Source organism: Rhinoderma darwinii, chromosome 4 (genome assembly GCF_050947455.1).
Source record: "Rhinoderma darwinii isolate aRhiDar2 chromosome 4, aRhiDar2.hap1, whole genome shotgun sequence".
In the NCBI taxonomy this organism is placed as follows: domain Eukaryota; kingdom Metazoa; phylum Chordata; class Amphibia; order Anura; family Rhinodermatidae; genus Rhinoderma; species Rhinoderma darwinii.
The window spans coordinates 264641196-264653391 of record NC_134690.1 but is presented as its reverse complement, the minus strand read 5'-3'; the positions used below and the strand labels follow the sequence as shown (position 1 = coordinate 264653391).

The 12196-nt window shown below is 43.9% G+C and overlaps 1 protein-coding gene across 1 annotated transcript; it reads left to right on the top strand.

Annotated features, from left to right (window-relative positions):
• Positions 1 to 541: 541 nt before the first annotated feature.
• Positions 542 to 6976, top strand: DYNLT1 (dynein light chain Tctex-type 1). The gene is made up of 5 exons (XM_075862440.1): positions 542 to 856; positions 4845 to 4886; positions 5015 to 5138; positions 6146 to 6223; positions 6623 to 6976. Exons 1-5 carry the CDS (start codon positions 830 to 832, stop codon positions 6691 to 6693), a joined length of 342 nt encoding a protein of 113 aa, XP_075718555.1. The 5' UTR covers positions 542 to 829; the 3' UTR covers positions 6694 to 6976.
• The last annotated feature ends 5220 nt before the right edge of the window (positions 6977 to 12196 follow it).

Below are 12196 nucleotides of genomic sequence, written 5' to 3'. Positions count from 1 at the left end.
GAGAGAAGTGTATGAAGCTGTTTAGTCACTGATTGGTCAGCCTCATACACTCCTCTGTACAACACCCACTTGATAAAAAGTAAAAAGACGCCCAGTTGGTCATTAAGAAACTAATTAGCATAAATCTAAAGATGCTCATAACTTGCTCAAAAATAATAGTTTTTCAAAATAAAAAACAATTGTTATCTACATGACAGCGCCGATCAGATTATGTAGGAGATAGGGCACTTATAATCTGGTGACAGAGCCTCTTCAAGGTGTAGCGCTTGTTTTTAGCCGTTTTTTTCTCTTTTTGTAAACAAATTTTGGTGGGGGTGCCCTGAGGATTTTTTTTTCCAGGGTTGCCTCGAGCCTGAAAAGGTTGGGAAACTCTGATCTACATTATACTTTGAGGTAAAGCATTGAGAAAGGCCGCTGTACAGACACACACATCGTGATGTATAATTGTAAAGATAATAGGGGCGGGGCAGGTGACGCACCCCTCGGATTGTCTCTGGCGGCGTCAGCATCGGTCGAAGTGCACCCTGGGAATATTCCCACTTTTGTTTCGGCGCTTGCTCCCGGTATCATAATATCACAGCACTGCGCTGAGGAGCTTTTACCGCGCTTCAGAGGAGAACGCGCCATTACCACACGCCAAATGCTCCTCTCCGTTGAATCAGCCACCGCCACACCCACTACGTCCTAGCTGCAGCAGAAGGGGGAGGGAGATTGTCACGTGATAGACTAGGGCGTGGCTCTCTTGCGCGTCTGTGGCAACCGGCGGTAGGCAGGGTCGGTAGTGGTCTCCAGGTGCCGGTGAGTGCGGGGAGGCCGGAGTGTGGGCGCCATGGACGAGTTTCAGACGGCGGAGGAGGTGAGTGCTGTGCCGGACGCTCTTTCTTCGGAGGTCTCAGCGGGACGGGACGAGTATAAGGCAGCAGCATGACAACTTTCCCCTTGTGTTTCCCCCTTCCTCCCGACGCTTGGGTTATTATGTCCTATTGCGGTCTGCGGCCCTGTGACAGGAGACAGTCCTCACATGTGGCGGCAGTATAGACCTCTTATGGTGTACTCCCCTGGAGAGAGTGGGGTAACCCAATGACAATGCGTTTTATTATTGAACAGAGATGAATACATGTGCACAGGCCTTTATGTAGTTTGTATTGTGGATCAGCAGTGCATGTCCTTTACAAGTGGCCTGCACAATGGGGTATGGGCGCTACATTACAATACATGCCCAGTGATTGGCACTGTTCATGTCACAGGGTGGGGATTCATGGTTGGCACACTTTTGTGTATTGCAGCATTGGCAGCTGCCATGCAGAGTCTATACATGTAGCACTTTGTAATGCCATAATACAGACAGAGACGGGAATCGGATGCTTTGACGGTTTCCAAACGTAGTTATTCAAAGTGGTTGCCTGCCCCTCTTCATACATCCTGTTAGGGCATGTTCACATGCGGCAGAAATACTTAGAAATCAGTTGCATTTATCTGAATGTTTGCTTTTTTTTGTAACTGGGGCATGGGTTTCTGCTAGCCCCATTTAGATGAATTTTGACATCTGCAGAAATTTCTGCAGCAAATCTGCTGTGTCTGAATATATCCTTAGAGGTGAGAGCTTCTGCAAAACATGGGTGGTCTATTGATTTCAGTGGGTGCCATGTAATGGAATTACATAGGAGAAAGCTGTAATACTGTTCTCCATCGCTATGAATGTGACGGCGTTGTACAGCATACGGATCGGCCATCTATTTTTTTTTTCACCGGACAACGCCTTTAAAACTTTTGACAAGTCTCTGATGTGTCAGAAGTCGGATTGTAATGACCGTTAACCTTTGAAGCGTAACTGGTGACTTCTAGCAATAACCACTAATCATGAAGGGTCATCACATGGTCGGGACCTGTCAGATAGGATATGGTTGACCAAACAGGACAGCCCCTCTAAGTCAGACTGGTTGTTATGGATATACTGTGTGACCACCATGGTCAGTTAGTCTGGCCTCAGCAACCAGGCTGTGATTATTCAGGTCAAGTGACTTGACGCTACGCCAAAAGGCTGAGGAAGGACAAAAGGCTTGACAGTATTAATGAGATTGTAGAATTCTAAGCGGAGAACGTCTTTATGATCTTAGAAACTTATGGATGTTTCATAGAAACTAGAACTAAGGCCTCATGCACACGACCGTATTTTTTCCCACCCGTAAATGCTGGCGTAAATACGGGTCCGGTGTCACACGTATTCGACCCGTTTTGCACCAGTATTTACGAACCCGTGCCCGTAAATATGGGTCCGGTGTCACCCGTATGCCACCCGTATTTACGGGCGCGTTTTTGGCGGCAAAATAGCACTGCACTAATCGGCAGCCCCTTCTCTCTATCAGTGCAGGATAGAGAGAAGAGACAGCCCTTTCTGTAATAAAAGTTAAAGAAATTCATACTTACCCGGCCGTTGTCTTGGTGACGCGTCCCTCTCTTCACATCCAGCCTGACATCCCTGTATGACGCGGCAGTCCATGTGACCGCTGCAGCCTGTGATTGACCTGTGATTGGCTGCAGCGGTCACATGGCCTGAAACGTCATCCAGGACGTCGGGCCGGATGTCGAGAGGGACGCGTCACCAAGGCAACTGCCGGGAGACCGGACTGGAGGAAGCAGGAAGTTCTCGGTAAGTATGAACGTCTTATATTTGTATTTTTTACAGGTTGCTCTTTATTCTGATCGGTAGTCACTGTCCAGGGTGCTGAAAGAGTTACTGCCGATCAGTTAACTCTTTCAGCTCCCTGGACAGTGACTATTTACTGACGTCGCTTAGCAACGCTGCCGTAATGACGGGTGCACACATGTAGTCACCCGTCATTACGAGAGCTCCATAGACTTCTATGGACTGTCCGTGCTGTTATTACGGCCTGAAATAGGACATGTTCTATCTTTTTCAACGGCACGGGCACCTTCCCGTGAGAAAACGGGAAGGCACCCGTCGCCAATAGAAGTCTATGAGCCTGTTATTACGGGTCGTAATAACGACCCGTAATAATGGGAGTTTTTACGGTCGTGTGCATGAGGCCTAACTGCACGGAAGTAACTACCAAATTTGTAATGTTGTGAATCCTGTAAAACAAAAGTGTAGTCATGTATGATGTTGGTTGGAGATGTTGCATGTTATGTCATGGCCAGGTAGGTTACTTTTGTAGGACATGATGCCTGAAGGAGTAGGGCTTATTCACACGAATGGATCAAAGATGGGCGCTTTTCATGGCTTATTTGCACTCATGCGGGATCCGATTTCACAGATCCCTAATAGACTTGAGTCTATTGAGGGATCCATGAAAACGGGCAAAAAGAGGACATGTACTATTTTACTGGCCGTTCACACAGTTCGTTAAAAAGACAGCCCCGCAGAAGTATATCCATTTTAATGCAGCCGTGTGATGGCCGTTAAAAACCTGTCTGTCACACGGCCGATTATCCTGTGTGTGTGAATAAGGCCTAAGGATTTGTGTATGGCTCTGCAGCTTCCCATGTCTTTCTTCTCCCAGTGTTTTTTTTGCTCGTGGCCATTGCATCTAATGCAAGGACCGGAATGTATAGAGTGCCTACCGGCAAACGGAGCCCTTGTTTCCCAACCACCAAAATTAAAATATAAAGTTTTAATTGGTATAGACGACCATCAACAGACTACATAGAAGTTAAAATTCCTGGTCCATTGCTGATATGCTGATAGAGATCATCAGCATAGTGCAATGTGTGGTTATTCAAAGAAGCAAGGTGCTAAGGGCTGCAGACCGCAGCACCACGTTGTAAGTTAAATTACTAAGAGACCAGCAGGACCAGAGTTAAAAATTCAAAAGAGCCCCCCCGACATGTTTCGCTACCGACGTAGCGTCTTCAGGGGTATAGGGGCTAGTGACAGCGGGCGGCGGAATCCACATACCTATATATGCAGTAGGACCGTGGGCAAAAAAATCTCAAACGAACACCGCAGTTTTATTCTCTCCCATTGTTTTCAATGGGAGTTTTTTTTTTTTTTTCACGAGTGGTCAAAAGCTGCCTGGTGAAAAACGCCTCTGCGTCCCATTGAAATGAATGGGGGCGGTTTGGGACGTTTTTTGAGCTGATTCCGATTGGCAGTGTTCTGATTGGCAGCTTTTGGCTTTTTTTTTTTAGAACGGCTTGCTCTTGGTTTGCACCGTGCTCTGCATTGTTACTGTCCTTGGTTGTATTTGTGATACCGTGGTTACGTATACATGGAGTGTGCTTTGTTTACAGTTACTATAGACATAATAGAGCTGCTTGTCATGCCAAAACAGCAATAAAGGATTATAATAGTAATAATAATGTTTATCTTCCTAATATGATTCAGTAAAGTTGGGTTGTCTGCCTATTCCCACCTCCAGAATCGGGGCAGCATTTTTTCTTAACTCTGATAGAATATATTAAAGGGGTTTTCCCATAATCACTATTTATCACCTAACCACACGATATGTGATAAATATCTGCTAGGTGGAGATCTGACCGCTGGGACCCCCCACCAATCACGAGAACGGGCATCTAAACCATGACCATTGTTTGTTTTTAGATTGATAAGCTTTTAGGCCCCATGCACCCGACTGTAGATTTTGTCCGTAATTATGGACCCATTAATTTCTATGGCCGACGGACACCTTCCCATATATTTACGGGACGGTGTCCGTGCTGTAGAAAGGCTCCACAAAGGATAGGACATGTCCTATTTACTTTTTACCGACCGTGCTCCCATACTTTATATGGGAGCACGGGCCGCAAATTAACCTTGTTTTGATTGGCTGTTTATTGTTTGGGTTCCCATGTAAAGCTTTATTATATATATTTTTCTTTTTCAGTCCTCATTTGTTGTAGATGAAGTGAGCAACATCATTAAAGAGGTCAGTTGACGCCATTCTGTAAAACCATGTATGTTAACTTGTATCAATGTTCCTGATATGTAATACATGTGTCATGTTTTACTTATATGTTTTGTACCCTGTCGTGATGCTGAATGTTCTTTGTGTAGTCCATAGAAAGTGCCATTGGTGGAAATGCTTATCAACACAACAAAGTCAATCAGTGGACTACAAATGTCGTGGAGCAAACTCTGAGCCAACTTACAAAACTGGGGAAGCCATTCAAATACATAGGTACGTTCCTTTGGCATACTTTATCACAGGACTGGTAAAATCTCAGGTAGCCGGTGTGGCTAGAAACTTGCTGATGGGGCCTAACTTATTGGGTTGTTTTTATTTGATGTCTGTGCATTACTGCTGGGCAAGTAAGAGAGTCAGTGGCTTAAGTCAGGTTTACTTGGTAAACAGTAGGCAAGACACACAAGAATATAGACTAGCAAATCACATGAACTTTGGTTTGTGAGGGAGCTGTATGGCTTCGTTCACATCTGCGTTAGAGGCTCCATTTGGGGCCTCCGTCACAGATCAGGTAAAAAAATACCAACAGACACCATTCCCAGCAGAACTTCTAGTTATTCCTTAGTTTGCAAATGACTTCTAAAGCTACATTCACACGAGCGTGTCCGATTTGCGTGTGCAAAAAAACAGACCGGGTTTCCTGCATTTCATATCCGCGTGCGTTCCGAGTGGCCTCAGTGTGCTTTGCGTGTGGCATACGTTTTTTTCACGTCCGTGATTCTCCTCTGCAAGCATTTCCTTATTTTTATTTATTAGCATTTCTTTAGCAACTGATGTGTGAAACACGGACAGCACGCGGATGTCGTCTATGTGCTGTCCGTGGTTTTCACGCACCCATAGACTTCAATGGGCGACAAGGTCTGCAAAATTGGACCAATATAGGACATGCAGTGAGTTTCACGCAACAGACACAGGCTGCCGGAAAAGTCACGTATGTCTGAATAGCCCTATTGATTTGTTTGGGTCCCTGGGCTGTCCGTTATTTCAACGGACCGCACACGGACGAGGAACACGTCTGATCCGAATGAGCCCTCATTGCAGTGGATAAATTGAATAGAAGTTGCCTTTGTACTGATTTCTTTACAATCTTATTATGTTTTTAAGTGTTATAAAGCTTCACACATGTCAGAGAATCGTATCCATTAGCATTTTAGTCCAGAGATCACTTCACTGTATATATTATATTTTATATACTTATATATTGTCTTTTTCCCCCCAATAAGTTACCTGTGTGATCATGCAGAAGAATGGTGCAGGTCTGCATACAGCGAGTTCATGTTTTTGGGATAATTCAATGGATGGTAAGTTTAATTTCAAACTTCAGTCATGTCTAATTTGGGTTTTACAGCATTTCTTATAGCTCAGAACAGCAGTCACAGTGCTGCCGTGCACTGAGCTTGAAGTTCTCAACAGCCCTGCTTGTTCAGTGTCTGCACCAAGCTTACTCAGGCACTGCACACTAATCTGTTAGGATTGTGTCTTGATAAATTGGTCCATGTTTTCAGTAAGATCCAGTGAATGTATTCTGGATACTTACATGCAAGGAGGGCAGGGGAGGGTTATAATTGGCTGTACTAGTATGGAGCCTATATGATTGCTGGATACACTTGGCTAGCAAGCATCTTGAAAGTTTCTTACATGTACCTGCCTTCGATAAATGCATTATACAGTGTATTTACTCCTTCGTTGTTTCTTTGCAGGAAGCTGTACCGTGAGATGGGAGAACAAGACTATGTACTGTATAGTCAGTGCCTTTGGACTTGCGATTTAACCATTTTCTTGTTGGTTCCAGTCATTACATAGTTTTATCGTTCTACATGTATTTTGCTTTGTACACACTTGTTTGCGTGTTTTTGTTTTTTTCTTTCCTTTAATTCACGTTTCTTTATTATGATTAACACCTTTTTTGTCCATGTATTGAACCTCTATGTAATTTGAGGTGCTACAACCTGAAAGTGCCACTATAAAAGTTTCTATAAGTTATACCTCTGACACACTAGTCACTTGTCATACTTTTAGCTAGTACAAAATAAATTATTGGTTGAAACATTTTATTTATTTATCATTTATATTTTGTTAAGTGTGGTGCCTTGACTACGCTGATTTATAGCTACCACTTTCCAAATATTGAGACATGTGGTAGCAATTGTGGAGTTTAACAACTTCGCTACGCCAGTTTTATGCCATGAACAATTGTACCTTTTAAGCTGGGTTCACACAGTTTTTTGCAGGAGGAAAATCTGCCTCAATATTCAGTTTGGAATTTTGAGGCAGATTTTGCTCTGCTTGCACGCAGCGTTTTTCGCCCGTGGCCAATGAGCACCGCAGGCAAAAAAATGCAGCAAAATACGCTTTCTCTGCCTCCCATTGATGTGAATGGGAGGTCAGAGGCGTAAACGCCCGAAGATAGGGCATTTCCCTTTTTCCCACGAGAAATCAATGGGAGGCATTTTCCGGCGTTTTTTGGCGCTCGTCAAAAAACTCTGTGTGGCAGTTTCTTCCGCTCTCACCACGTTAATAAAAACTGGGCAAATCTTAGTGGAATGGGGCAGGGCCACCCACGGCCCAACACATTTACTATAAATTTGGCCAGAAACTGGCGTCAATTATAGTGTCAATCTAATAATAAATTCCCCCCCAAAGTGTCCTACAGTTATAGTTGCCAAAAATAATGGGAGAGTGAGTAACGTTCGCTTGTGACCGTTTCTTTGGTAGTGACAATGGGAGAAGCTTTATCCTCTACACATATTTAATATCTTTTGCACACTATCAGAATAAATTTTGCTAATATAATGCTAAATGGCATGAATTGTGGAGGGGAAGGGGTAGTCTGCTCCTTTCTCAGATAAGTTGCAGTTGTCACATACCGGGGGAGGCGAAGTGCTGTGAGACTTGACAGGAGAGTTGCCTTTTCGAAGCATACACTCATTTCACATGTGCAAACTGCAGACCTGGGATAAAATGCTGTTTTGAACAGATGGTTTTTTTTTCAGAAATGTTTCCATTTATGGTCTAGCCTTAGAATAGGCCATAAATGTGTGATCATCAGACCCCCACATATCCGCAAATATAAAAAGGCCACAGCACTTGCTGGAAAATCTCTGACCCTTCACTGTTGTGACACGGCAGCGCTTCTATGTATGCGGCTGCGCCAGTTACTAGTGTTCGGCTCCAGTTACTGCAATTCGGCTCCATTCAAGTGAATGGTACTAGGCACAGCCATATGCACCAGACACATTGCTTTCGTACAACCGTGAAGGGGATTGCAGCGCATTACATCCTGCTGAATAGTTTGTCCCTATCCTAAGGATAGACCTTAAAGAGGCTCTGTCCCCAGATTATAAGTGCCCTGTCTTCTACATAATCTGATTGGCGCTGTAATGTAGAGAACAGCAGTGGTTTTTATTTTGAAAAACGATCATTTTTGAGCAAGTTGAGTAATATTAGATTTATGCTAATTTAGTTTCTTAATAGACAACTGGGCGTGTTTCTTTTACTTTTTACCAACTGGGTGTTGTACAGAGGAGTGTATGAGGCTGACCAATCGGTGACTAATCAGCGTCCTACACTTCTCATTGTTCCAGCCCAGCATGATCCGCAGCACAGTGTGTTTGTGCAGTGAAAGAAGCTGGTCTGGAACAATGAGAAGTGTATGTCACTGATTGGTCAGCCTCATACACTCCTCTGTACAACACCCAGTTGGTAAAAAGAAAAAACACGCCCAGTTGTCTATTAAGAAACGAATTAGCATAAATCTAATATTACTCATAACTTGCTCAAAAATAATCGTTTTTCAAAATAAAAACCACTTATCTACATTACAGCGCCAATCAGATTATGTAGAAGACAGGGCATTTATAATCTGGGGACAGAGCCTCTTTAAAGAGGCTCTGTCACCAGACTTTGCAACCCCTATCTGCTATTGCAGCAGATCGGCGCTGCAATGTAGATTACAGTAACGTTTTTATTTTTTAAAAATGAGCATTTTTGGCTAAGTTATGACCATTTTTGTATTTATGCAAATGAGGCTTGCAAAAGTCCAAGTGGGTGTGTTTAAAAGTAAAAGTCCAAGTGGGCGTGTATTATGTGCGTACATCGGGGCGTTTTTACTACTTTTACTAGCTGGGCGTTCTGACGAGAAGTATCATCCACTTCTCTTCAGAACGCCCAGCTTCTGGCAGTGCAGACACAGCTGTGTTCTCCAGAGATCACGCTGTGACAGCACTCGCTTCCTGCCCCAGGTCCTGCATCGTGTCGGCCACATCGGCACCAGAGGCTACAGTTGATTCTGCAGCAGCATCAGCGTTTGCAGGTAAGTAGCTACATCGACTTACCTGCTAACGCCGATGCTGCTGCAGAATCAACTGTAGCCTCTGGTGCCGATGTGTCCTCGCTCATCCGACACGATGCAGGACCTGTGAGTGACGTCACAGCGTGATCTCTCGAGAACACGGCTGTGTCTGCACTGCCAGAAGCTGGGCGTTCTGAAGAGAAGTGGATGATACTTCTCGTCGGAACGCCCAGCTAGTAAAAGTAGTAAACACGCCCTGATGTACGCACATAATACACGCCCACTTGGACTTTTACTTTAAACACGCCCACTTGGACTTTTGCAAGCCTAATTTGTATAAATACAAAAATGGTCATAACTTGGCCAAAAATGCTCGTTTTTTAAAAATAAAAACGTTACTGTAATCTACATTGCAGCGCTTATCTGCTGCAATAGCAGATCGGGGTTGCAAAATCTGGTGACAGAGCCTCTTTAAATGTAAATTCCTAGAAAAGCCCTAGAATTAAATCAAGGCCCTTAACCCCTTAATGACCAGCCTATTTTGGACCTTAATGGCCAAGCTATTTTTTACGTTTTTCATTCGTCGCATTCCAAGAGCTATAACTCTTTCATTTTTGCGTCGACATAGCTGTATAAGGTCTTGTTTTTTGCGGGACAAGTTGTATTTTTTAATAGCACCATTTTTAGGTACATATTATTTATTGATTAACTTTTATTAACTTTTTTTTTGGGGGGGAATAGAAAAAAATCTGACATTTTGCCACTCTTTTTTGCGTCCTAAATCTACGCCGTTTACCGTGTGGTATAAATAACACTAACTTTATTCAGCGGGTTGTTACAATTGCAACGATACCAAATTTGTATAGTTTTTGTATGTTTTACTACTTTTACACAGTAAAAACACTTTTTTTTCTAAATTATTAGTTTTTGTGTCTCCATATTTGAAGAGCCGTAACGTTTTATTTTTTCGCTGATGCGGTTGTATGAGGGTTTTTTTTTTGCGGGAAGACTTGTAGTTTTTATTGGTACCATTTTGGAGTAGATGCGACTTTTTGATCACTTTTTATCACATTTTTTTAAAGTCAGTATTCACAGAAAACAGCAATTTTTCCATCGTTTTTTATAAAAAAAATTACGGCGTTCACCGTGTGGGTTAAATAATGTAAGGGTATGTGCACACACACTAATTACGTCCGTAATTGACGGACGTATTTCGGCCGCAAGTCCCGGACCGAACACAGTGCAGGGAGCCGGGCTCCTAGCATCATAGTTATGTACGATGCTAGGAGTCCCTGCCTCGCTGCAGGACAACTGTCCCGTACTGTAATCATGTTTTCAGTACGGGACAAGTAGTTCCACGGAGAGGCAGGGACTCCTAGCATCGTACATAACTATGATGCTAGGAGCCCGGCTCCCTGCACTGTGTTCGGTCCGGGACTTGCGGCCGAATTACGTCCGTCAATTACGGACGTAATTAGTGTGTGTGCACATACCCTAATAGTTTTATAGACGGGGTCGTTACGGACGCGGCGATACCAAATATGTGTAACTTTTTAACTTTATTTTGTTTTTTTAATAGTAAAGCATTTTGTAAGGGGAAAAGCTGTTTTTTTCATTTTTTTCAATTTTTTTTTTCAATTAACTTTATTAAACTTTTTTACTAGTCCCATTAGGGGACTATAATATGCGATTCTGCGATCACATTTATAATACACTGCAATACTTTTGTATTGCAGTGTATTATGCCTGTCCGTTTAAAACGGACAGGCATCTGCTAGGTCATGCCAGAGGCATGACCTAGCAGGCATACACTACAGGCAGACCTGGGGGCCTTTATTAGGCCCCCGGCTGCCATCGCAGACACAGACACTCGGCGATCGTATCGCCGGGTGTCGGTGGGGGGGGAGAGGGAGCTCTCTCCAAAACCACTCAGATGCGGTGCTCGCTATTGAGCACCGCATCTGAGGGGTTAAACGTGTGAGATCGATACTAATATCGATCTCAGAGCAGGGACGCTCCCAGCCCTCAGCTGCCTCTAGCAGCTGAGAGCAGGGCGATTTGACAGCTCCCTGCTCTGTAAACTTATTCCGATGCCGCGACGTAATAAGTCTATGGCATCGGACTTACCTGCAAACGCCGATGCAGAATCAAATGTAGCCTCTGGGGCCGATGTGTCCTCGCTCGTCCGACACGATGTAGGACCTGGGGCAGGAAGTGACGTCACAGCGTGATCTCTCTCGAACACGCTGTGTGTCTGTGCACTGCCAGAAGCTGGGCGTTGTGAAGAGAAGTGTATGATGCTGATTTGTCAGCATCATACACTTCTATTCACAACGCCCAGCTAGTAAAAGAAGTAAAAACGCCCAGATGTACATACACAATACACGCCCAGTTGTACTTTAGAAAGCCTCATTTGCATAAATATAAAAATGGTCATAACTTGGCCAAAAATGCTCGTTTTAAAAAAAAAAAACAAAAAAACTTTACTCTTATCTACATTGCAGCGCCGATCTGCTGCAATAGGAGATGGGGGTTGCAAAATCTGGTGACAGAGCCTCTTTAAGGACATAGAATGGAACATGCTTGTACCACTGTAAACTGCATACTGAAGGACAACATACATTGTTGTTCAGAAATGTTTTTTGATTTTTCTTGTTTCGTCTGTTAACCCCTCAATGGCCAGCCTATTTTAGACCTTCATGACCAAGCCATTTTTTACGTTTTTCCATCGTCTCACTCAAAGGCTGGATTCACACGAGCGTGGTGTTTTTGCGGACACAAAAACGTGGCGTTTTGCGCGCGCAAAAACCACTTGACAGCTCCGTGTGTCACCCGTGTATGATGCGTGGCTGCGTGATTTTCGCGCAGCCGCCAGCATAGAGATGAGGCTAGCCGACGTGAGTTACTGTCCAGGGTGCTGAAAGAGTTAACTGATCGGCAGTAACTCTTTCAGCACCCTCGACAGTGAATTCCGATCACCATA